This window comes from Diceros bicornis, chromosome 4 (genome assembly GCF_020826845.1).
Source record: "Diceros bicornis minor isolate mBicDic1 chromosome 4, mDicBic1.mat.cur, whole genome shotgun sequence".
In the NCBI taxonomy this organism is placed as follows: Eukaryota; Metazoa; Chordata; class Mammalia; order Perissodactyla; family Rhinocerotidae; genus Diceros; species Diceros bicornis.
The window spans coordinates 29,017,579-29,042,076 of record NC_080743.1 but is presented as its reverse complement, the minus strand read 5'-3'; the positions used below and the strand labels follow the sequence as shown (position 1 = coordinate 29,042,076).

The following is a 24,498-nucleotide window of genomic DNA, read 5'->3' as shown; positions in this document are numbered from 1 at the left end:
TTGTCAATATAACAATACGGAAAAAAAATTTTTGAAGATTATTTCAGAGTAACTGGTAATTGAAAAACTTGAATAGAAAGACAAACATGTCTCTCAGCTTTTTCTGTGAAATGATGAATAATGAAATGATTATATTTGACTTTTTACAAGTGATAATGTTATGAATTTGTTATGTTTTCTGAGTGTTCAAGTACACTAAATATGTTAAGTAAAATATTTGTGGGTGAAAGTAAAGATATGATAGATATTTTTCTTTCCAACTTCTCAAAATTAAGAATATCTGTGTAGGGAGTATTTAGAGGTAAAGCATATGGGACTTTGTGCTTTATATGTTTATAAAAGATGTTGAATATCAAAAATAGAATAAATAGAAAAGTCATAGAAGTAGTCTTAAATGGCTAAATTTTGATGTTACCTCTTTATGTCTGTTTTTAAAACTTAATGTAAAATTATTTAAATAAGATCAAAAGTTTTCAGATTTATTTTGAAATAAGAGTTATCACAGTAAGATGAAACAATATAAAACAAGAAGAAAAAGTATCACTATTCTTTAGAGTGAAATTGGTAGAGAAAGTTTGTTTCATCGTTTATATATTTTCCATCTGCACTATTTTTCTTTATTTATAAGATGTTGCTAATCATTTATTCTAGTCATAAAGAATTGCTTCTAATTGTTATATCCAGACAGATGTTATATTTTTCTAATTATTAGTAGTTTATGTATTAAAGACTAATTTAAAATAAAATGATAGTGTCATACAAATTTGATTCTTTCAACCCCATAGTTTTTGTTTTCATTTTATTGTGTAACCATAATACAAGGTTTCTCAACCTTAGCACTATTGACATTTGGGGCCAGATAATTCTTTGTTATGGGGGGCTCTTCTGTGCATTGTAGGATGTTTAGCAGCATCTCTGGCCTCTACCCACCAAATTCCAGTAGCAATCCCCAGTGGTGAAACAAACAATGTCTCCAGACATTGCCAGGGGCCCCCTAGGGGGCAAAATTGACTCCTTGTGAGAATCACTGTGGGGGGGGGGTGGATATTTACTAAAATTCTCATCATGCTTTTCAGGAGCATAATTTGGAATAAAGCAGTGTACCATTAGTAGCTAAGCATAAAATCAGCAGAATAGAAAAGCTACTAGGTACTATTTTGGATAGTTCAACATAAATAAAAAGGTCGGAAACAATAACTACATTTCTTAATCAAAGACTACATTGTCTAGGTAATTGGCACAGAGCAGACCACTGGAAACATTTTAGTGCGTACCACACAGGGAAATAAAATTAGTTAATAGGTACAGATGTCATTATGGCTGTTTTTCTTCAATCATTATTTTAAAATATGAAGCAGCAGGATCTGCAAATATTAAACAACACATGGAGGTCCTTGTACTATTTTGTGTTCCCCCCAGATCACAATAATTTTCCATGGCGTGCTGGAATCAAGTTGTGTTTCACTCCTTTTGTCATTATGTCCACAACAGGTGATGCCCGGTGCCCTGCTGGGAACGTCATTAATCTAACTTCCTCTTCACAATTTTTGGCATTCTGTATCATGATGAGCACTCAGCAGGCAAGCCAGGTCACAGGATGTTTTTCAGTTTAAACATATGCCACAGAAAATCGAAAAATGTAGCTATTTGAGAGATATAGAAAAGCAAAATGATTTCAAATTTTATTAAATTGGATATGCAGAAGGCAGAAATATACAAAAGTCTTAGTTGCCAGCATCTATTAAGCTTAGTATGCATTTGAAAGCATTTTATGATAGATTTATTGAACATTTGTACAAAAACCTGAATAGAAATTATTGATGGAGAGTCCAAAGGGCAGTTGACCTCGCTAGCCTTCTTGAGGTGGGTGTCAAGAAGAAGGTAAGACAGGACCACATCCTGAACTCTGGGAGAGAACCCTCCTCACCAGGTCTGTATTGTTTTCCTTTACTCCGTGATTTATACCTGCTGCGGAGCAAGGCAGGAAGAGGAAAAAGAAAATGGTATAAGGTCTTCCCTGATTCTTCTGCTCTGTAGTCAGACGTGTTATCTGTTGCGTCACTGGCCCACCACTCTTCCCTGATTCTTTTACTAAATGAGTTGGGATTAATCTTGTTTTAAAACCGTGTCTCAAAAGAATCATGTAAAATGTTAATTTAGTATAAGATTGGACTTCTAAGAGTAAAATCATGCCATGCTATGGTCCTTCAAGTGACCTTTTTGACCTTTTTAAGGGTGCTCGTATGGCAGATTTACCATTTGTTTGTCCCTGTACCTGGAGATGTGCTTAAAATGCCTAAGGCAGTACCCGGCACATAGTAAACAATAAATAGTTGCTGAACGCGTGTGTGGGAAGGGAGTGTCTTGGTGTGGCTATATGTCTTATCGTACGATATAAAAAATTTTGAATCAGTAGAGAAAAACACATACAAAAGAAGACATGTACCCATCACCCATCTAAAACAATTATCAACTCACGGCCAATCTCGTTTCAACTATACCCCACCTGCTTTTCTCTTCCCATGTTATTTTGAAACAAATTCCAGATAGCATATTTCATTCATAAATATTTCAATGTCTATCTCTAAAAGATTAGGGTTTTTTCTTTATACATTACCACAGACCATTATCCCACCTACAAAATTAAAATAATTCTTTAGTATCATCAGGTATCCTGTCAGTCTTGAAATTGTCCTCAGTCGTCTCATAAATATTATTTTTACAGTTTTCCATTTGAGTCAGGACTCAAAAAAAATCCACATATTGTGATTATTTGATATATTTCGTAAGTATTTTTTAAATCTTCAGCGTTGTCCCGTCTTCTCTTTATCTTCTCCCTTGTAATTTATTTGTTGAAGAAACTGGGTTGTTTGCATGGCAGCGTTTCCCATAGCCTGGAGTTTGTTTCTTTGTTTTTTTTTTGTTTTTTTTTTGTGAGGAAGATCAGCCCTGAGGTAACATCCATGCTAATCCTCCTCTTTTTGCTGAGGAAGAACGGCTCTGAACTAACATCTATTGCCAATCCTCCTCCTTTTTTTCCCCAAAGCCCCAGTAGATAGTTGTATGTCACAGTTGCACATCCTTCTAGTTGCTGTATGTGGGACGCGGCCTCAGCATGGCCAGAAAAGCAGTGCGTCGGTGCGTGCCGGGATCCGAACCTGGGTCGCCAGTAGCGGAGCGTGAGCACTTAACCGCTAAGCCACGGGGCCGGCCCTGGAGTTTGTTGATTGTGTCCTAATAATGTCACTTACTTGAGTGTTACTTCAGTTCCTCTGTCTCCTGTATTACCGGTAGTTAGAGCTAAAGGCTTGATCAGATTCAGATTCAGTTTTCTTTTTGGCAAGTCCAGAAAGGAGGTGGTGGCTAAATCATAATGACAGCATTATTGGCTTTTTGCTCAGTGCCTTGCAGATTGATTTAGCTAACATTTGTTGAGTATTTTCTATGTGTCTCGCAATGTGCTCATGTTTTATAGGCATTATGTCATTTAATCATATTTAAGCCTCATAATACTAGTACATATAAATTTCCACCTGATGACCAGATCTTCTATTAATCTTAAATGTCTTTCACACAAACCCCTTGGTATATACTCCATTGTCATTTGTGTGATTTAATTTGGAATTCTGTCTGAATTTTCTTTTTATTGGATTCATTTGAAGCTGTACAAAAATAACTTGCATTAAAGGCATTTTTAAAATTTTAATCATGAAGTTCAAAGACCTGTTATTTAACTGTGAATTCATTGTTCTCAAGCTTTTTGGTATGAGATTCACCATCTGTTAACCTCACAATGACAGATACTCTTAACCGCAAACAAGTCCAACAGAATGCAGTATTTCCTGAGTCTCTTTTTTCTTTGCACGCATTGTCTTCTGCAGGTGCACTTATGTCTCTTTCATCTCTTTCTGCTTTCTTTGCATGCTCACAGTGCTCACAGTGTCCTACTGTTGCTCAATGTGAGAAACTGGCTTGTGATTGTAAAAGCAAAACTAGCTTTTTGATGTTTGTTTACGTATCTTTAATTTATTCTGCTCAATTACCTCCGTAGTCCTAAATTCTACTATTGATAAAACCAGACCTTTGGAGCTCCAGACTCAACAAATAAATATCAAATTACCTTGGACAACTTATACTTTTGGAGATTAAACTCTTTGATAGGTGGTTGGTGGAGAAAAGGCACCAACCAGCCTAAATTGCAATTAGATACCAGAGCACTGGGAGCAAAACAATGCAGAGAGGATCCTGTCATGCAGCTTTACAAGCTGACATGCAAGGAGTAATTTATTCTTTATATATCTTAGCCCTTCTTCTCCAGCCATTTCTCCTTTAATAGTTGTAAGATTCTCCTCAAGTTACAGAATATCTATTAGGTGAAGCATTTGGCTGGTTGAATGGAAGGAGCATAAAGCCTTGGTGAATACGCCAGGGAAATAAGAATGAATGTGAAGTTTAATTTCTTGTTCTGGTTGTACCTCACTGTGAGACATTAGACAAATAGCCAAATTCTCTGCTCTTATTTCTTTAAAACAAAATTATTTTTATCATGATTACCCATAAAGGACTTTAAGATTCTTATTTGAAGCAGTCTTCTGTAAGCTCATGGTAAACATGGATTGTGTCTCTCTCTACCTGATCTTACAGGGTGCCCTGCTTACAGGGTAGCACAGTGCACGTGCTCGTGCTTAGTAAGTAGCTTTCGATGCTGGTGGTATTTGAAAGGTTATACATTTTTTTTTTATTGATATTTTAATGGTTTCTAACATTGTGAAATTTTGGGTTGTACATTTTTGTTTGTCCATCACCCCATATATGACTCCCTTCACCCCTTGTGCCCACCCCCCCCCCACTTCCCGGGTAACCACAGTCCAGTTTTCTCTGTCCATGTGTTGGTTTATATTCCACATATGAGTGAGATCATACAGTGTTTGTCTTTCTCTTTCTGGCTTATTTCACTTAACATAATACGCTCCAGGCCCATCCATGTTGTTGCAAATGGGACGATTTTGTCTTTTTTTATGGCTGAGTAGTATTCCATTGTATATATATACCACATTTTCTTAATCCAATCGTCAGTCGAGGGACACTTAGGTTGCTTCCACTTCTTGGCTATGGTGAATAATGCTGCAATGAACATAGGGGTGCATAAGCCTCTTTGGATTGTTGATTTCAGGTGCGTTGGATAGATTCCCAGTAGTGGGATGGCTGGATCATAGGGCATCTCTATTTTTAATTCTTTGAGGAATCTCCATACCGTTTTCCATAGAGGCTGCACCAATTTGCATTCCCACCAGCTGTGTATGAGGGTTCCTGTTTCTCCACATCCTCTCCAACATTTGTTGTTTTTTGTCTTGGTGATTATAGCCATTCTAACGGGCGTGAGGTGGTATCTTAGTGTTGTTTTGATTTGCATTTCCCTGATGATTAGTGATGTTGAGCATCTTTTCATGTGCCTATTGGCCATCTGTATATCTTCCTTGGAGAAGTGTCTGTTCATTTCCTCTGCCCATTTTTTGATCGGGTTGTTTGTTTTTTTGTTGTTCAATTGTGTGAGTTCTTTATATATTATGGAGATCAACCCCTTGTCAGATGTATGTTTTGCAAATATTCTCTCCCAGCTGGTTGGTTGTTTGTTCATCTTGATTCTGGTTTCATTTGTCTTATAAAAGCTCTTTAGTCTGATAAAGTCCCACTTGTTTATTTTTTCTTTAGTTTCCCTAGTCTGGGTAGGCATGTCATCCGAAAAGATTCCTTTAAATGAAAGGTTATACATTTTAAAGGGTATTTTGTTCCCTTTTTCCTTGGCAGGACCAAGGAGGTTCCTGGTCTAAGACCAGTGCTGTTGGGGCTCAGTGAAAGTATACTTTGTTCTAGGAGAATTGCCATATGAAAGCCTAGAATATATATTGAGTTCTTCCAAGAAGGGGGGTGAAATCACGTTCTAGGACAGTGAATGCTGACTTGATTCTGAATGAGTGACTCTTATGTGCTCTTTTACTCACAGGCTCGCTTCTCATATGTGCGAATGAAATATCTTTTCTTTTCCTGGTTGGTGGTTTTTGTTGGAAGCTGGATTATATATGTGCAATACTCTACCTATACAGAACTATGCAGAGGAAAGGACTGTAAGAAAATAATAGTAAGTATTTTTTATTTCCTAGTATATGGAAAAACCTATATTAATAGGTTATATTAATATACATTATATTTACTGCTTATATACTTACTAATAATTATTTTCAAAAAGTAAAAGTTAATTTGACCTTAGAGTTGTATTGAAATTCTTAGCATTTTGATATGACCATGTTAGTAGGAGTGTTCCCCGCTTTGAAAAATCCAGTATCCAGAAATCCAAATATATAATACAGACTAGTTGACAGCATCCTAATTACAAAGAGGGATTCTTTTTTTTTTCAAATATACTTGAAGTTTAGTTTACTCTAATCAGATGGGTTTTTAAATGTTTAGAGTATGAAAGTGTTATTTAAAGGCAACCTGTCTGAAACACATCTTTTGAATAAATAGAGTCATTCCTGAATAAATAGAGTCAAACCAAAAATTTACCTAAAAAGTATATATTTATTATTTAATTTCTATTCTAATGATTGGATATATAATGATTGTTGGGATCCCAATTATTATAACTTACTAAAGATTCTATAATTATTGAGGGGTTACTCTTTACCCAGGCCAGTGGTGCGAGGTGTGTGCATATAGCAGAGAACAAGATGTCCTGATCTTACAAACTTACTGTCTAGCAGGGAAGAAAATGGATAATTACAGCAAGGTAAGATAAATATTACAATAGCAAATGTTACAGGAACATAAGACAGGGAGACCTGAGGTTTTCCAAAGTTCTAAGAAAATAAAATCAATTTAACTCTAGCATACTGTCAGCATAAAAATATGTATATTATTCCTCAGGAGTATTACAGCCTCTTAACTAGGCAAGGGAGGAATTACTAATATAAGAAGCAAGGGAATGAATTAATAGAGAAGAGTCCCAAATCAGCGTTCAAAGATGTGAATCCTATGTCCGTTCCAATTGGCAATTCCAGATCTTTGAGGAATTTTAAGATAGGAGGATCTCTAGGGCCAGGCAATGTACTTTACATGGTCATTAATACTTGAAATAATACTGTGAAAGCCCCCACAAGCCCATTTTACAAATAAATAAATGACTAAGAGAGAGAAGAATTTGCCCATTATGTTGGAGCCAGAATTTGGTCCTAATTCTATCTTTATGTAAAGCTCATACTCTTTCTGCTACCCTATGTCAGAAAAGACTGACAAAGAAAGTTATAGTTTAATAAAAGTAACAAAAAACACACAAAACTCACCTGCTCACCTTTAATGAGGAAGAAAGAAGCAGGAGTTATATAATCAACTATAATAACGTATGAATAACCAAAACTATTTGAAATGTTTATTTCCCTTCTTCTAGGCCACCTTTCTCAAATTAGGTGCCTTGGGACACGTTAAAAGGTATTCCATGGATAAAAGATTTCCGTGGCAGATATATTTGAAGACAGAGGGTTAAACAAAGATAAATAGCTGACTTTACTGAGGACTTCTCGAGATCTTTAATATACTAATATGCAGTGTGCATCTACAGAGAAACAAATATATTTGATGAGGAAAAAAATCCACTCCCACCACAACTCTTCCAGGAAGACCTGTTAACATCATCTGGTCATGCTAGAAATACTGTTCTCAGAGATTAAGCCAAAAAGAAATAGATATGCTTTTATCTTGCATTAATACAATAACCTTCAAAATGTAAGGCATATGTTAGTACATATTCTATTATGAGTGAAGTATAGTTGAAGTACCTCATTATTTTTCCTTTAACTTAATTTCACTTTAATTGATAAGAAATGGAAGCAGAACATAGTTCTAGCATAATTTAATGGTTATCTTACTAAAACTTGAAAATAATGAGAAAGCTTTCTTAGCCTAAAATGTATCTTTTCCTTAAGGTTGACATTAAGAAAATTCTAATTTCTCTGCATTTGGGAATTATGTTATTAAAACTTACCAAAACTGGTAGTACTAAGATAGTACTAATATTGCATAGGAATTGTGTCATTAAAACTAAAAAGCAAGCAGAAAAAGTATTTTTAAAATATATGTTAAACCTTCAAAGAGCCAATAAGATAGGAATTACTTGATCAAGATCTGGGAGAGGATAAGATTCGAGAGAGGTGAGCCTAAGTTTTTGTGGCTGTGTTTGGCTGGAGATGTATAACCTGAAATACACAGTCTTAGGGGGCTAGGAAGACAAAAATCTAGTCCAGTTCCTACCAAGAGTGGGACCTTGGTACACCATGCTCTGGGCTGAGACCCCAAAGGGCTGAACTCCAAGAGTAAAGGTGAGCTAAAAGAACCTCAGAAAGGTGAGCTGACTTTTGTAATCTCTTTTTCCGTTGGGGAATTTGCTGATACTGGGCATGAGCAGGCGTCTGAGAACCAAGATTATGTGCTGGTAGAGAGCTGCTGCTGGGGACAAGAAACCAGCAAGCTTTTATAGAAGACTAAGGACACCTCAACTATACAGCCAGTTATCCTTTGGGATATTTGCCAAATCCTGGAGCTTTACAGAATGGGAGACTAAAAATCTCATTTGAAAGCCTTTGAAAAGCAGAGCAGACATTTTGGCAGTCTCACAAGATACAGACTAGAGTTATGAACCTGCCAGTGTGAATTCCCAGGCTCTCAGTTAAAAATTCTAGAGGGCTATGCTTTTGGAATAGAAATGAGCCAAAAATAGCTTGAGCTTCAGCAGAAGTGCAACCCAGCCTCCACTCAGCACAGCTTCTGACTGGTTAAGGTGGTCAGCTACCATTATATCTGCCTACTAGAGGAAAGGGAAACCCTCTCTGGAGGCATTATGTAAAAAATTACAGGGCATGACAGAAGACAAGATGATATGACCAAAAATCAAGAGATAAACATGGGCAATAGAAGCAGATCTACAGATGATCCAGATATTGGAGTCATCCAAAAAGGATTTTAAAGTAATTATATTCTTGTTCAAGTAAATAGGAAAAAAGGTAGAGAAAATAAATAAAACAATGGATAATTTCAACAGAGAATTGAAATGTATTTAAGAGAATCAAGAAGACAATATGGCAGTTCCTCAAAAATTTAAATATAGAATTACCATATGATTCAGGAATTCCACTTCTACATATATACCTGAAAGAATTGAAAGCAGGAACTCAAACAGATATTTGCACGCCAATGTTCATAGCAGCATTATTCACAATAGCCAAAAGGTGGGAACAACTCTAATGTCCATTAACAGATGAATGCGTAAAGAAAATGTGGTATATACATACAATGGAATATTATTCAACCTTTAAAAAGAGTGAAATTCAGACACATGCTACAACATGGATGAACCTTGAAAAAATTATGCTAAATGATATAAGCCAGACACAAAAGGACACATATGGTATGATTCCACTTATATGAGGCACCTAGAATAACAGTTACATATAAATTGGGAGAAGGATAAAGGGAGTTGAAATGTTTAAGATCCTTTTATCGCAGAATAGGATAAAAGTATCAGTCAATTAACTTTAGACTTTGCTAATTCAAGTATGCATATTGTTATTTCTAGGATAGCCTCCGGAATAGAAGAGTGTACCATTTCCAAACTAATATAGGAAAAATGGAATAATAAAAGAATACTCAGTCCTAAAGAAGGCAAGAACATAAAGAAAAAGAAACATAAAGGCAGGAGAAGTAGACAGCACACAATAAGATGATAGATGTCACAAATTGAATTCCCTGGGAAACAGACTCAGAGACTGAGATTTGCCTGCAGGAAGTTTATTGGGATGGGCTCTTAGGATTAACGTCTGTTGGGGAGTAAGGAAGCAGGATAGACTGGAGGGAAAAGTTAAACTGCAATGCAGTGGAAACAAAGACCTCAGTCAGTTCTATAGGGAACTCAAGCTGGGATGGCCTTGCAAAGGTCCAGGCCTTTATACCTCCTCACTGGCCAGTCATTCAGTGCATATTTCCACCCTCCCCAACCCCCCTCAAGGGGACATGACCTTGGGTAAGGCTGTATTCTAGCAGAAGGCAAGTCCCAAAGAAGGATTCAGCTGAGAGCTGTTGACTACCTATATGCCCAGCAGCTGAGGGAATAACTGCTTCAGTTCTGGAGGAGATACAGGTGGCTTACCATGGCGTTGACTGTAGTATATTTAAACCCAAATATTTTGGTAATTACATTAAGTGTAAATGGACCAAATGCTTCAGTAAAAAGACAAAGATTGTCAGACTATATTAAAATTAAAAAACAACTGTATTATATTTACAAGAGGCACATATAAAATATAAAGATACAGATAGATTGAAAGTAAAAGAATAGGAAAACATTCATGCAAATATGCTAATTCTAAAAAGGGGGATGTTTAGAGGAAAAACCATGGCTATATATATTCATGTAAGTTTTGTATTACACAGACTATACCTCTTTTTAAAGTGTAAATCAGCCCTTACTGGCTTGAAATGTGATACCTTTTAAATTTGTTTCTCCCATGTTTCTGTTTTGCAATATCTGCCTTAGTAATTGTCTGGCCTTTTCATAAATTATGGCAATATCTACACATACTTTTTCTGGTCCTACTAATTCCTGCTTTTGAAACATGGAATCTAAACTGATTGTCTCTTTCTCTCTGTATTACTGCATAGATTGTTCTTTTATTTAAGTGGACTGAACTTAACCCAGAGCATATAGTAAGATGGCTGATTTTCAGTTTGGGATATAAAAATATAAAACTGCATTATCTCAAAACCACATTTAGCAAAAACATGCTTGCCAAACAATTACAGCATCCTGTGTATAAACTCTAAACAGATTTCCTTCAAAATGCTCAGTCAGTTTCATCTTTGTGAACTAAGAAAGATTATAAAGAGACATAGAAGGTCCAAAAGAGGCCCTACAAATATTATTTGCTGAAGTTTAACAACGTGGATTCTTTTCTTCCCTTTGAAAGTTGGCAGTTTGGCTTTTAACTTCCCTCTAGTTCTTTTTTTCCTATTTTTAATCATTTAATATTTATATTCAAGGTAATTACTGTCACATAACAATCACATAACATAAGAAGTATAATCCATTTTAGAAGAGGTATCTGTCAACAGATAATTACTGACCACCTCCTACATGTCAGTCATAATTCTAGGTGCTGGCAATACGGTGAAGAGCCAGATATACAGGGTCCATGTCTTAAGGAGTTTATATTCTTGTAAACAGTATAATAAAAACAAAAACAAATAAATAAATGACTTCAGGTACTGACAAGTGCAATGAGAAAGGATATAATAGCAATATTTAGGAGAAAATGGCTAGGGTGTGCTACCTTAACCAGAGTGATTCGAAAAGTCTTCCCTGAGAAGATGGCATTTTGAATTGGAACCTGATGAGAAGGAAGCACTTGTGTGACTTTGCAGGCAAAAAGCATATAAGAAGAAAGGCCAGTGAGTACAAATGCCTAAAGAGGGGAGCAAGCTTGGGAAATATGGTTGGTTTAATGTGTGACTTATCAAAATATGTCTCATTACTTTAGTCATGTCACATACATTTTAAAATCTTGGATATTAATAGTACAGTCCTCCAAGTATGAATAACTTCTTGATTACCAGTAGCTCAACCATATCGTGTTAGTTTATTGGAAAAAATAACTAGGCTGAAGTCAAAGCACAGGTAAAGGTAAGGAGGATTACCCTTTCTTGTGATGTACTGTGTGATGTTGAGTAAGTGACTTCACTTCTTCACTTGCTGTTAAATCCATTGTACAGATGAGAAAAGTAGCTCTGCCCTACCCACATCACAGATTTTATGAGGATAAAGTGGAATTGAACCAATTAAGCTGGCCTTCTATCACTGAATGACACTCTGACATGTCTGTTAAATACAGGGAAGGTTCTCAAGACCTTGACTTGATTTCATTTGGCCTGGGACAAGCACCCTGGCACTCGCTGTTGCTGTGACCATAACATTGTAATTCAGAAATTCCCCCAGAAGATTGCTGTGGCTGTCGCATTTAGAGCATTGCTTCCAAGCTGAGATGATTGTTTAGGAGTTAGGGATGACAGGTGATCAACAGAATGTGATAAGCAGTTACTTATGTTTAAAAATTGTAGTCTATCTCGGCTTACATAGTTTTCCTCTCTGTATATCTCTGTCTCTGTCTTTTTCCTTCTCCCTCCATATGTGTGTGAGGGCTCATGTCTGTTGTAGTGGTTAAGAGCACAAGCATTGGAATAAAAGAGCTTCAGGTTCGAGTTTGAGCTTTGCCATTCCTTAGCTGTATAAGCAGGGTCAAGTTATTTAACTTCTGTAAAATGGGGATTAATAATACTATATGTCTCATCAGGTGGTTGTGAGGATAAAATGAGTTCATGTATGGAAAGGCTTAACACTGTGCCTGACACATAGTAAGTGCTCAATAAATTATTGTGATTATTTTCTCAAGTTTATGCCTTTGAGTCTGACTGGGAAGATAAGACATATACATATACATACGACATTATATGGTCAGTTGTATCAATCAGGGTTCAAGTAGAGAAGCAGAACCAATAAGAAATATATATTAAGAGATTTATTATTTATTATATGTTTTTAAATCTTATTTATAACAACACAGATGGACTTTGAGGGCATTATGCTAAGTGAAATAAGTCAGAGAGAGAAAGACAAATACTGTATGATCTCACTTATATGTGCAATCTAAAAAAAAGAAAAAACAATGAGCTCAGAGACACAGAGAACAGATTGGTGGTTGCCAGAGGTGGGGGTTGGTGGGTGGGAAAAATAGGTGAAGGGGGTCAAAAGGAACAAATTTCCAGTTATAAAATAAATAAATCACGAGGATGTAATGTAAAGTACAGCATGGTGACTGTAGTTAATACTATCTTGTATATTTGAAAGTTGCTAAGAGTAGATCTTAAAAGTTATCACAAGAAAAAAAAATTTGTAACTATGTGTGGTGATGGATGTTAACTAGACTTATTATGGTGATCATTTCACAATATATACAAATAACAAATCATTATATTGTACACCTGAAACTAATATAATGCTGTATGTCAATTGTATCTCAATTTTTTTAAAAAGAGAGATTTATTGCAAGGAATTGGCTTACCCAGTTATGGGAGCTAGCTAGACAAGTCCGAAATCCACACAATAGGCTGTTAAGAAGGACAGGCTGGAACACGTGGGCAAGGGCTGAAGCTGCTTTCCACAGACAGAATTTCTTCTTCATCAGAGAAGCCTCAGCAGTTCTTTTAAGACCCTTCAACTAATTGAATCAGGCCCACCCAGATTATCTAGGAGACTGTCTCTGAAAGTCAATTGATTAAGGACTTTAATCACATCTACAAAATACCTTCACCGCAAAACCTAGATTATTGTTTGCTTCATTACTGGGGACTATAGCCTTGCCAACTTGGCACATCCAAAAACCTTCACATCAGGTTAAAATGATTTAGTTTGTACTACAAATAGTTGTACTACAAAAATTTCAAGAAAGAAGGCTTTAACGAAGAGAGAGGTCTCTGGGGGTAGGACAGTAGAGAAAGGCCTCATAGAGCAGACAGAACTTCTGCAGGGCATTGCTACAGGGCGTTATGTAATAGAAAGAATTTGGGAAGAAGGACTTCCCTTAGCACTTTTATCCCAAAGAGCAAGATGCAGATTAATCTTAGATCTGATAATTCCCAGAACTATGCATTAGTAGCCACTGAACCACAGCCTTGGTCGTTGGGCCTTTTGGCTGCCTGTAAATTAATATAGTTTCCTCTTTTGTCTTTTTATAAAAAATTTTAAAAACAAACGTAGAATGTTGAACAAATCAGGTATGTATTTCATATAAATTATGTACTGTGTGTGAATTAGTCTAATTTAGCAATCAAGTATATTTCTTATTTCAACATTGGAAATCACTGTAGAATATTAGTATTATTTCCCTGAGATGTTTTCTCTAATCAATGAATAATTTTTGTTAAAAGATGTTGAGATTCTTAACTTATCTAAGCTTCTAGGAAGCCAGGAGCCAAAACTGAGATTAATTTTGCACCTTGTACATTGACTTGCAATTTGAATTCAAGTTTCTTGTTTTCAGTTTTTAATGAAAGTATGGAAATTTTACTGTCACATCCATTATTTAGAGCTTGATTCTAGTGAAATGCATAATAGGCTTTTAAAACTCTGAGAAGGGAAATGGAGTGGAGGCGGTGCACCATCGGGAGCCAAGGTTAACTTGTGGAAGTTGTGAGGAATGGGAACTGAGTACTGCTCTTCTTTGTTTAAAGGCAGCTCTCTGAAACTCAGGGCAACCGCTAACTAACCCTAATTAGATGTGCTTGGAAGGATCCATTTTTTTCCAGTTATGCTTCTTTCTTTTTTCCACCAAGCTAATTATAATATGTTGTATAATTCATTGTACATTTTCTCTGATATAGAAATCACTAATTCACTCATTATTTCAGCAAGTACTATTTGGTGCCTAACCATAAGGAAATTTTGCACAGTTTGACTCTGTAGTTTGCTGGGTTTTTTAAAAAGGAAAAAAGGGTCGGGGGAGATGGACAGAAATTTCTCTTCTATACATTTTTCAGGACAACATTGTTTAATATAGATATTTCTGGTATGTTCCTCTGTGATCGAGAGTGTTCTGAGGTTCTACCTGGATAATAATGAGGAATCACTCACTGTGCCATTCTGGTGAACCTTTGTGACTGTTACATGAGCACATGCTTTAAAATGGAAGCATTAAAAAATGAAAGAGCCTCTAAATATTATTACAGTCTCTTTTAAGATTTAATTTCTAGGGGCCGGCCCTGTGGCTTAGCGGTTAAGTGCGTGCGCTCTGCTACTGGCGGCCCGGGTTCGGATCCCGGGTGCCCACCGATGTACCGCTTGTCAGGCCATGCTGTGGCGGCATCCCACATACAGCAACTAGGAGGATGTGCAACTATGACATACAAATATCAACTGGGGCTTTGGGGAGAAAAAGGGGAGAACAGAAGGAGGAAGATTGGCGGTAGATGTTAGCTCAGGGCCGGTCTTCCTCAGCAAAAAGAGGAGGATTGGCATGGATGTTAGCTCAGGGTTGATCTTCCTCACCAAAAACAAAAAAAAAGATTTAATTTCTAGAGATAATGGTTTGTTGCTTAAAACAGCTAGCTTAACATATACTAAATTTAAGATATTTAGAACCATGTTTTCAATTAGATAGTAATACGTAACTAATGATTTCATTTAGCTTTGCATTTACTTAGGATCGATATTACTTGACTCTAGAGGTTCGTTTGTGCTATTATTCTATATTTTTAAAATATACAGAACCAATCCACTTGGAACATACTGTTTTTAAAGTAGAAGCTTAAATTTTTCCTTTTAAGAAAAGTATAGTCTTATATCATGTGATATTTACTGTAGTCTGTTATCAATAGCATCATTCCTGAGAAACAATAAAGAGACAGAGGGTTAAAGCCAGCTTAGAAGGAACAAGCCAGCAATAAAACTTAGAAGGAACAAGCCAACAATAAAACACCATATTATTTTAGTTATGTGCTTACTAGCACTGTGCTAGAACCTGGAGATACAGAAATAAGACATGTCCTCGCTCTGAAGATGCTTGCAGACTAGTAGAGGATATGGAAAAATAAACAAACACACAATTGAGACTGGGAGCAGGGTTGCTAGATTTAGCAAAAGACAAAACCAAAACAGGATGCCCAGTTAAATTTCAATTTAAAATAAACAATGAGGGGCCGGCCTGGTTGCGTAGTGGTTAAGTTTGCATGCTCCGCTTCGGCCTGTGGTTTGCAGGTTCGGATCCTGGCTGTGGACTGACACACCGCTCATCAAGCCATGCTGTGGCAGGCATCCCACACAGAATAAAGGAAGATGGGCACAGGTGTTAGCTCAGGGCTAATCTTCCTCAGCAAAAAGAGGAGGATTGGCAAAAGCTGTTAGCTCAAGGCTACTCTTCCTCACCTAAATAAATAAATAAATAAATAAATAAATAAAATAAACAATGAGTTTATTTTGGGGGGGTATAACTATGTCCCAAATATTGCCAATAAACAGTGAATAATTTTTCAGTATAAGTATGTCCCATGCAATATTTTACTGGGCAATCTTATCTGAGAAGGTACCAGAAGATGTTCTGGAAGAGGTTACAGCTGAACTGGATTTTGAAGAATTGAGCATTGCAGGCGGAAGATATGAAATAATGCTATATTCCAGAAACTGCATGGCTAGTGCAGAGAGTATGAAGGACAGTTTACAGAGGTCAAGTTAGCAGAGTCAAAATCATAAAAGACCTTGTATGTCATGTTAAGGAGTTTACCTTTTATCCCAGGGCAGTCAAGAGTCAATGGAAGTTTTTAAGCAGGGAAGTGAGTCATCAGATTTATGTTTCAGAAGAATTTCACTAGTTATAGGGTAGAGGGTAGATTGGATAGGAAATATCACAAGCAGGGAGACCAGTTTTATGGTTGTATTAGTAATCCAGGCACAAGTTGTGAGGACTTAAACCATGGCATTGGCAGCAGGGATGGAGGGGAAGAAATAGCTTCAAAAGATATTAAGGAAAGAATTTGATCGCCAGCACTTGGTGACCAGTTGAATGTGGGGAGATGAGGAAGAAGGAGAAGTTTAGAACAACTCACTGCTTCCTCCCTCCGATGCCTGGGGAGATGGTGGCACCTTTCAGTGAGGTAGGGAATAAAGGAGGACGACCCTGTGGGGAGAGGAAGGTGGGAGATGGTGTTGGATAGGTTGAGGATGAAGTACTTGTAGACAAGAGATGTCCAGGAGGCACTTAGATATTTGGCTCCGGAGAAAGATCTGCTCAAGGATAGAGGTTCATGAGAGCCATAGGAGTAAATGTCACCTGTGATGGTATAACAGAGAACCCAAAGAAAGTAGAACAAAATCCTGGAAAACAACAATATTTATGATTGTGAGAACGGAAGAGAACTCCACAGAGAAGACTCATGAGGAGTGGCCAAGAAGTGGGAGAAAAACAGGAGAGAAGCCATTAGAAAAGAGTTTTCAAGCAGTGTGGTCAACAAGGACTAATGCTAAAGAGAGGTTAAATAATATAAGAACTGAAATTTGCAACTCAGAGTTCATTGTTAAAAGTGCTATGAGTATTTGCAAAATGTAATAGGGTCAAAAGTCAAAATGCGTTAGGTTAGGTTTGGATGGGAGGAGATAAATGTGGACAGCGAGTATAAACTACTGTTGCTAGAAACTGTGCTAGGAAATAGTTGGTTTTGGTTTGGTTGTAATTTTTTTCAATTGTGGTAAAATACATATAACATTTACCATCTTAACCATTTTTGTTTTTCAGTTTATTACTTTTTTCCAGCTTTATTGAGATATAATTGACAAAATTGTAAGATGTTTAAAGTATACAACATGATGATTTGATATATGTATACACTGTGAAAGGGTTCCCCCCTTTGAGTTAATTAACACATTCATTACCTAACATATTTACCTTTTTTGACTTACCTTTTTCGAGAACGTTTGAGTTCTACTCTCTTAGCGAATTTAATTATACAAATTCAGTGTTATCAACTATAGTCACCATGTTATACATGAGATCCTCAGACTTTATTCATCTTGTAACTGAAAGTTTGTACCCTTTTACCATCCTCTCCCTATCTCCCCTGGAAACCACTTTTCTACTCTCTGTTTCTATGAGTTCAACTTTTTTTTTTTTTTAGATTCCACATATAAGTGATACAATGCAGTATTTGTCTTTCTCTGTCTTGCTTATCTCACTTAGCATGATGCCCGCCAGGTTCACCCATGTCGCAAATGACAAGACTTTCTCCTTTTTTAAGGTTAAATTATATTTCATTATGTATACATATATACCACATTTTCTTTATCCATTCATCCATTGATGGACTCTTAGGTTGTTTCCATATCTTGGCTATTGTAAATAATGCTGCAATGAACATGGGAGTACAGATATTTCTTTGAGATCATGATTTTATTTCTTTTGGATATATACCCAAAGTAGGATTGCTGAATCATAGGGTAGTTTTGTTTTTCATATCTTGAGGAACTTTCATACTATTTTCCATAGTGCATCTTAACCATTGTGAAGTGTACATTTCAGTGGTGTTAAGTATGTTCACACTGTTGTGCAACCAGTCTCTGTAACTTTCGTCTTGCAAAACTGAAGCTGTACTCATTAAACAACAACTTCCTATTTTCCCTCCCTCCCAGCTCTTGGCAACCACCATTCTACTTTCTGTTTCTTGAGTTTGACTACTTTAGAGACCTCATATAAGTGAAATCATACAGTATTTGTTTTTTTGTGACTGGCTTATTTCACTTAGCATAATGTCCTCAAGGTTCATCCACATTGTAGCTTGTGTCAGAACTTCCTTTTTTAAGGCTGAGTAATATTCCATTGTACGGATATATCAAATTTTGTTTATCCACTCATCCATTGATGGACCCTTGGGTTGTTTCACCTTTTGGCTGAGAAATTGTTTTAAATTGACCTAATCTAGTTTGGTCATACATGCTCCTTATATTCTATTTTGAAAGATAATGGTAACCACTGAAAATGTTTCATATAGGTGAGGATTAACTATGCCCACACAGCCTTATTACTAGGTTATAATGAAAATGATTTCTACTACCATATAGGCATTTATTCAGCACGTATTTATTTACAGGCAGTCACAAAACATTTCATATAACCAGTCTGTATACTCATTAAAGTTCTAATTCTGTCAGTTTAGGTGCTCTGTCAATTTGCATGAAAGATTTACTCAAGGCAGAGGCAATGATACTCCAGAGGCAGGCTTCCGTTAACCTTATAATTAGAATCAGGCAACCAGAAATTGTGAACCAGTGATTCTCAAAATGTGGTCTCTTTGACCAGCAGCATCAGTATTACCTGTCAACTTGCTACAAATGAAAATTTTCAGCCCCACCTAAAACCTACTGAGTCAGAAACTCTGAGACTGGGGTCCAGCTGTCTGTGTTTTAACCAGACCTATAGGAGTTCTGAAGCTCCCTCAAGTTTGAGAACCTCTGTTGTAAAACTGTTAGCTCTGGGTACCTCCCTGAAGATAAAGGTTGACTGGTTCTTATAGTCTCTTTGTGAAAGGGTAGGGAATCTCATATTTTAGCCAATCCACATATCTTAAATACCTTTAATTTTTCCAATGATAGTCCTTCTAACATTCACCATGCTATTTAAATAAATAGTAAGCCACAAATTTCACGTGTTAAGTCCTAATTTGTTAATAAAATCTCAGAAATAGATCAATCTTCATTAAAATATAGATAATGGGGGGCTGGCCCCATGGCTTAGCGGTTAAGTGCGCGCACTCTGCTACTGGCGGCCCGGGTTTGGATCCCGGGCGCGCACGGATGCACCGCTTCTCCTGCCATGCTGAGGCAGCGTCCCACATACAGCAACTAGAGGGATGTGCAGCTGTGACATACAACTATCTACTGGGGCTTTGGGGAGAAAAGGGGAAAAAAATAAATAAAAAAGGAGGAGGGTTGGCATGGATGTTAGCTCAGGGCTGATCTTCCTCACAAAAAAAAAAATGTATGTGTATATATATGGATAATGGAAGCACTTATAGTAGCTGCCTCTAGAGCGTGGGCTTCCTTGTGACCTTATCAGAACCCTAGCTGAGGGCCGGCCCCGTGGCTTAGCGGTTAAGTGCACACGCTCCGCTGCTGGCAGCCCAGGTTGGGATCCCGGCGCGCACCGATGCACCGCTTCTCCGGCCATGCTGAGGCCGCGTCCCACATACAGCAACTAGAAGGATGTGCAGCTGCGACATACAACTATCTACTGGGGCTTTGGGGAAAAAAAGGAAGAGGATTGTCAATAGATGTTAGCTCAGAGCCGGTCTTCCTCAGCAAAAAGAGGAGGATTAGCATGGATGTTACCTCAGGGCTGATCTTCCTCACAAAAAAAAAAAGAACCCTAGCTGAGCACCTGTCCATTCCTGGTAAGGATATCAGAGGCATCTGGACTGTAAACTTACACAAATATCGCACTGTGTGTGCTGAAGAATTTTAAAGTAAATTACAGGCGTTATAGCAGCAGGGAAGGAGAGAGTGGAGAGGATTCGTGTGTGTGTGTGTGTGTGTGTATGTATAGAGGGAGAGGAAAAGAGAGCATTGTTAATGGCTGAGAGAGAATTCAGGAGAGAGGGAAAGAATGGCGGGTTGAACATACCGTGCGAGTGCAGAGAATGGTGGATATTTAAAATAGCTGATGTAGGGAATGGGAGAGGGTGCTGACTAGAGACTTGGAGAATTTTCAGGCATTAAGAACCCAACTTTGCTGTTTCTTCCTATCTAAGGAGAAATTGATAAAATTGTCTGAAATATATTTATAGGACATGGATCTTAGAAAATTATTTAAAACCTAGTACCATACATCTGTTACTTGTTATTGCCTCTTGTGGTACAGTTGCCATGGTTCATGAAATTATTCCTTCAGCACGAATGGGCTTTGTAAAATTTAGCTAAAGGGTGCCCTCTTCTGGTACTATGAGGTATGTGCAAGCAAAGGAGGATATAGAGTAGAATCGTCAAAGGAATAAGATCTTGGGACTGGAAAAACCTTTGACGTTTTCTGCTGAGTATCCTGTTGTAAAATTGAACATTCCTTATAATCTCTGTGTCTTTTTAGTTAGAAGATCACATTACTGACGGTGATTACAGCTTGTGTGTATGGCCGTGCCTGAAAAAACAAAACAAAATAGTATGTGGCCAACCATCCTTTTCATACATGCTTGTGAGAAATTTGCTTTTGGTTTGTGATGGCAGCCGCAAGTTGAAGAGCCTGTTCTTTGTGACTCCCTCTTTGATGCAGGGTTGGCTTGAGGCCTTTTCTCAAAACAAGAATCCGATTCTTGTAGCTGAATGCCAGACTTATCTTCACTGCTTAACAGTTTACTAATAAGATACTGTTTTTTTTTTAATGTTTTGAATAGTATGGAAAAGTATTAATTTTATCCTCAATGAGGTTTTAAAATCAAAACCACTATGCTCTTTATGGTGGTTATTTCATAAACATTTACTAGACACTTAAATACCAAATATTGTTCTATGTACTAGAGGGGAAGGGAAGTTCAGAGATGAATATGACCGTGTCTCTGCCTTCAGATCATCTTACTTTCTACCAGAGAAGACGACATGAACATAAACGATGTTAGATTTGGGAATATAAGGAAAGAGGGAGAAGAATATAGGCTCAGAAAGGAAATGTGCAGCCTCAAGATTATTCATTGGAAGATGGGTGTTGTGGAAAGGGCCACATTTAAATCTTGACCTGGGGCAGTTACTCATAGAGTGTTCCTCAGGATTCAGGAGCCACAGATCAGGACAGTTGAAGAGATTAGCTCTTTAAGTCCTATCCCAGAAGTTGTTCACAACAGAATACCCTATTTCTGGATAAAAACCCAGAATACACTTTATTCATTCATCTGTTCAGCAAGTGCTTTTTATACACATTTGATTCTGTGTCAGGCATTGTGCAAAGTCCTAAGGAAACAGATGCAAGTCCTGGCCCTGCTTTGAGTGGCCTGTACAGAGGGAATGAGTGTGACCGGAGCCCCTCCGTAGGAGCACTGTGGACGGGCGTCTGCCCCAGCCGTTATTAAACCAGCTCTCCACATTCCTCTCCAGGATAAGTCATTCTGGTTCTTCTGCCTCAGCGGTTAAAAGCCCAAGCTCTGGAGGCCAACTGTCTGGGTTCAGATTCCAGCACCACCACTAACCTCATCTGCAAATTTCTTAACCTCTCTTGCCTCAGTTTCTTTATTAATAAAATGGAAATACTGGTAATACCTCTTTTATAGGAAGGTTGCGAGGATTAAAAGAGATACACATGAAAAGCTCTTAGAACAATGTTGACACATAGTAAACAATATGACAGACACATGTGTACCTACCATCTGTGTAACAGATCTTAACCTTTGCCATCTTTGCTTCATTTTTGAAAAGAAAAAAACATTACAGGTACAGTTGAAGTCCTCTTTATCCTCCCTGCTATCCTCCTTCCTCCTCCCCAGAGGTTACCGCATCTTGAATTTGGTGTGAGTCCCTGCGCTCATGTTTTCATACTTTCACTACGTGTGTCTGGGTGCATAAACAATATATAGTATTGCTTTGGGTGTTTCTAAGCTGTGATAAATGATACTAAGTTGCACATATCATTCTGCAACTTTTTCCACTTGACATTGTTTTTAGCATTTTTTCATGTTAATATGTATTGGCCAAGTTCTTTCATTTTAATTACTGTATAGTATTTTGTTGTATGAATATACCACAGTTTATTCAGCCATTCTCCTGTTGATGGACATTTATGTTGTTACCCATTTTCCACCCTTACAAACAGTACTACGTCCTGGATGGCACCCTGAGGTCCTCTGAGACTGTACCTTGACCTCATATGTTTGGAGGGAAAGATTTTTCATTACTGATTCAATATTTTTTATTGTTTATTAGTCTTATTCAGATTTTCTATTTCTTCTTGCATCATTTTTATAATTTATATTTTTCTAGAAAAATTGTTGACTTCAGATGTATTGCCGTAAAGTTATTTTATTCACTATCACTGCCCTTTTCTTTCCTAATAATCTTTATTTGTGCCTCCTCTTTTTCTCGTGATCGGTCTTGCTAAAGGTTTATTTCTTTTGTTAAAGTTTTCAAAGAACTAGCTTTTGCTTTCGTTGATTTTTTTTTTTTTCCATTACTTTCTGATTTTTTTTTCCCCCTTCTACTTCCTTTGGGGGTTTACTCTGTTATTGTTGGGGTATTTTTTAAGCCTCTTTCGTTGAGTGCTTACTATTTATATTGCATTTAAAGCTGTAAATTTCCTTCTAAAAACTGCTTTAGTTGCATCCCACAAGTTTAATATATATACCTTTGGTTTATATTAGTTGTTCAAGTCTGTATAGTCTGCATTTCCATTGTGATTTCTGCTTTAATCCAAAAATTATTTAGGAATGTGCCTTTTAGCTTCCAAACATGTCTGTATTTACTTTTACATTATTTTTATTATTGATTTCTTACTTCTTTGTGTCGGAGGATGTGGTCTATTTGATCTCAATTCCTTGGAAACTCTACACTGTTCCTGCAGGCGGTTTCACTCTGGCTCCTGTTGAGGCCTCAGAACTCCCATCACCTTTGCCTCAGGGAAGAAACATGCCAATGAAATCGCTGGCCATCTGCTACTGAGCAGAGATACCAAACAGATGGTTCTGCATTTCCTAAAAATGCCCAGAGGTTGACCTGGGGGAAAATATTGAGCATCTCCCTGTGTAGTGCCCCCCAAACTTGAGTCTAGGAACTAGATTGTTCTGCTCCTCCCATGAAGATGAAACCTAATATTCTTGGTTACAGCCAGGTCTGAAGGAGAACACAGGCATGGGCAAGGGCTCTCCAGGATTCTCTGCTAGTGAGAGCTGAAGGGCAACAGCTCCTAGTTGTTAGCACTTAACTCTGCACATGGGCAAGGCTCTGGATCTCTGTCAGGCCTGTCCTTATCCTCACAGCAAATTCTAGAAGTGTTGGGGGTGGGGGGCGGTGCCCAGTGGGCAGGTCTGAGGAGCCTGTGCTGGCCTCTCCAAGTACTGAGTACTTACCAGAGTCCACTGTGCTGTGGCTGTTTCCTTGGGATCCTGAAAAATTTAAGCCCCCAAAATAAAGGGCTCAAGAAGTTATCCTCAGTCCCTATCTCACACATGAGGAAGCTCAGTGTTGGCCCTCTAGGTAGGTTGCAAGATCCCAAGAACCAGAGCTAGGCAAGATTGATCTGTGAGCAGCGTGATGTCATCAGACCGAGAGAACCAGACAGACAGAGAATTCTCGGAAGGAGCAAACAAAAGGTAATTGCAGAAACTAGAAAAGAGCAAGAAGGTCTAAAGCAGAGATTGGAGGGCTGGCCCTGTGGCGTAGCGGTTAAGCGCGCATGCTCCACTGCTGGCGGCCCGGGTTCGGATCCCGGGCGCACCGACACACTGCTTGTCAGGCCATGCTGTGGCGACGTCCCACATAAAGTGGAAGAAGATCGGCACGGATGTTAGCCCAGGGCCAGTCTTCCTCAGCAAAAAGAGGAGGATTGGCGTGGATGTTAGCTCAGGGCTGATCTTCCTCACACACACACACACACACTAAATAAATAAATAAATAAATAAATTTAAAGCAGAGATTGGGAGATGAAGATCAGAGGAATTCTCTCAGCTACAGGAATATAGCCATAGCCTTTTATTTTTATTTTATATTGGTTAATGCCTTCTTTAGATTTATTTTTTCTAATTTCTTGAATTTTTAATTCATTTGTTTTGTTCTTTGCTGTTTATTAATGTAATTAAGACTTTACATTCTCTGAGCAGTTCTTCAATTTTATCTTTAGTTTCTGATATATTTTTTTAAATTTATTATTATTGTTATTTCCTAGACACTTA

At 37.5% G+C, this 24,498-nt stretch overlaps 1 protein-coding gene across 2 annotated transcripts in view; it reads left to right on the top strand.

Annotated features, from left to right (window-relative positions):
• DIPK1A (divergent protein kinase domain 1A) overlaps positions 1-24,498 on the top strand; it is a 107,074-nt gene that overhangs the window by 69,369 nt on the left and 13,207 nt on the right. Inside the window, exon 2 of one of the 2 annotated variants that reach the window (XM_058538531.1) lies at positions 6,005-6,139. The exons of the other annotated variant lie outside the window; for it this stretch is intronic. Coding sequence (XP_058394514.1) covers positions 6,005-6,139 — 135 coding nt within the window. The remainder of the gene's footprint in view (positions 1-6,004; positions 6,140-24,498) is intronic. 2 annotated transcript variants of the gene reach the window in all.